This window comes from Montipora foliosa, chromosome 4, assembly GCF_036669935.1.
Source record: "Montipora foliosa isolate CH-2021 chromosome 4, ASM3666993v2, whole genome shotgun sequence".
NCBI classification, from domain to species: Eukaryota; Metazoa; Cnidaria; class Anthozoa; order Scleractinia; family Acroporidae; genus Montipora; species Montipora foliosa.
Window position 1 is genome coordinate 6,362,670 of NC_090872.1, and position 2,500 is coordinate 6,365,169.

The 2,500-nt window shown below is 40.5% G+C and overlaps 1 protein-coding gene across 1 annotated transcript in view; it reads left to right on the forward strand.

Moving 5' to 3' along the window:
* The first annotated feature begins 194 nt into the window (after positions 1-194).
* LOC137999659 (uncharacterized) overlaps positions 195-2,500 on the forward strand; it is an 8,389-nt gene continuing 6,083 nt past the window's right edge. The window contains exons 1-3 of the mRNA XM_068845504.1: positions 195-759; positions 1,146-1,230; positions 1,384-1,481. Of these exons, the coding sequence (XP_068701605.1) occupies positions 442-759; positions 1,146-1,230; positions 1,384-1,481 (501 nt within the window). The 5' untranslated portion in view covers positions 195-441. The remainder of the gene's footprint in view (positions 760-1,145; positions 1,231-1,383; positions 1,482-2,500) is intronic.

Sequence of the window (2,500 nt, forward strand, 5' to 3'; positions counted from 1 at the left end):
TATTCAAATCACGTACGTCTTGTATGAGGCTGGTCAGACGTGTGGTGCCCTGCTCTACAATGCAAATATTCTTTAATAAAATAGACCAAAATAAAAGAATCACTACCAGAGATTGGTTTGTTCCAACTGAGCCATACCCCTATACTTGTATTTTATCATGTCGATCTATAACTCTATGTTCTTATTCACTGATGCGGATCGATCCGCATGATCCGCCAGCCGCGGAATCCCACTTGGTATACTACTGATACTTAACGCTAATGTAGCAGAATTCCTTTATACTTTTAAACCAGATCCTACCGAAACCGTTCAAATACTTTAATTGAGGTTCGATCCATCGTATCGAATATCAAGTCTTCCTTCGATCCACCATCTATATGAGGGATCACCACGATAAGTTTCTGAAAGTTAACGTTCCTGTGCAGTGTGGAGAATACGGACATGGAAACTCCCTTGGAAGTTCGCGTCCTCGAATTTGCTTTGTTTCTCTTAACCTTTCATGGTTATTCTTCGGCATCAGTTCCAAGTTCTTGCTTTGACCAACCAGAAGCTGAAATTACGTCCATTCCACATTATCATTTATATCACACGAAGGAAAAACCTTTAATAATTGGACACCTTGGGAATCCATCCAGATTTCAAGAGAACACCATTGATGGCTTTAAGAGTCTAGCTGCTCTGAAAGCGGACGGGATGGAACTTGATACATTTCTAACGAAGGACGAAAAGCTTGTGGTTTTCCACTTCGATAATACAAAGGTGAGGGACTGGTTTCATAGGCCTCTTAAGGGTTGAGAACAAGGAAACACCGCCATTTTTTGTTGGGAACTCAGTAGAGATATCTTTAATAATTTTTAGAGAACGAATCAAGAGAACTATTAAAGTTATATTTGGGAACAAGGGAATATTGATTTTTGACCATTTTCGAAGTCGTTATAGTATTGTTTGTGGTCATTAGGGGCTATTGTTCACATGAGAGCCGCGAGCAAATGACGAGCTCGGAACATAAAGCCCCTGAACCTGAAATAGAAATGAAATTGCGAGGAACATTTAGGAATATATTGGGGGAGTCTTTTCATACGCATCCATCCGAAAATCGCACTCTTAGAGGAAAGTCTTAATAACATCGCTGCATCATTTTGCAGTCACTGACCGGAAAAGATCATAATATCTGGGACATCGACTACGAAGACTTGAGGAAACTTGACATTATTTCAACATTAACTTACGGTGAGTGCAAACTAGATAAATACAGTAATAACGCTTTGCCCATAAACAAAATGACATTACGTTTCAAAAATATACCTCGTCAAAAACAATATTGCCAAATTGAAAGATAGATGTGTGTTGCAAAACTGAATTGTACATCGTGTTCCATTTCAGGGAGCAATAAATATAATTTCACCAAAACAAGAAAAATTCCATTGCTGTCTGATGTCTTTGACGCAGTGGAAAACGATTCATTGGTGATGTACTTAAATGTAAGTTATGGGCTGTTGGTAAACAAACGGGATTAAATTCGCAATTACAATGTCAAGTATTTTCTTTACTTTCCGGAGCTCTATCAGTCTTTATTAAATTTTCGACCACGGATATTGCGTTTCTAGCTTTTTGATTGGGTCACTCAATCTCGGTTATCAGCTCTTACACCGTACGACCTAATTTGGAGACTGATTGTGTCAAGTGTTGCCAAGCTGGAAACCGATTGGCTTTAATTTCCACATGTCCAAACGTTCAGAATTTAATGAAAATTTAATAAAAAAATTATTCCACTCACGCTTGTTGGATATATGAGACTTGTTATAGCCAAATCGGCCGCTACGGGCTTCGTCTCATATCCATGCAAGCCGCGTTCATGTAATAACTGTGATTAGTATCACCCAACTAATGGACTAATGCAAATGCTGCATTTTGATTGCCTACGCTACTAGAGGACTATTAGTAATAAGTATATAAGCCTGGTTTCCATATGATCTGCAACGGTCTGCGACCATCGGAAGCTGTCCGCGTCGGTCTTATCGCTGACTATCGTAAACAAAGGAAACAAATGTTTCCATTTAAATCTGTACTGATCGCAGACAAGCGTACCACTAATCCTCTGCGAAGCGAGAAAGGAGCTCACATACTTGAAGTCTGAGTGGACGTGTCTCAAGGCGATCAATAGTGTGTCGCCGATAGGACACAGGTCATCTCAGACACACGTTACCATTAAAAATTGTCTTAGTCGGAAGCGTCGTAATGGTCGGGAAAGTAGAACTGGGTTCAACTTTCCCGATTATCCAGACCGTGTGCCGCAGATCGTCGCAGGCACCGAAGAAAGATGTTTCCATATGTCTGCGACGTGGCGCAGACCTATCGGCGATCATTTTCGCAAAGCGATCGCAGACCGTTGCAGATCATATGGAAAACAGACTTAAAACAGTGGATAGCGTTGAAGGCGCACTCTGATATTCGCTACTCAAACAACGTCCATAAACTGATTTTAACCAACTCGGCCTAA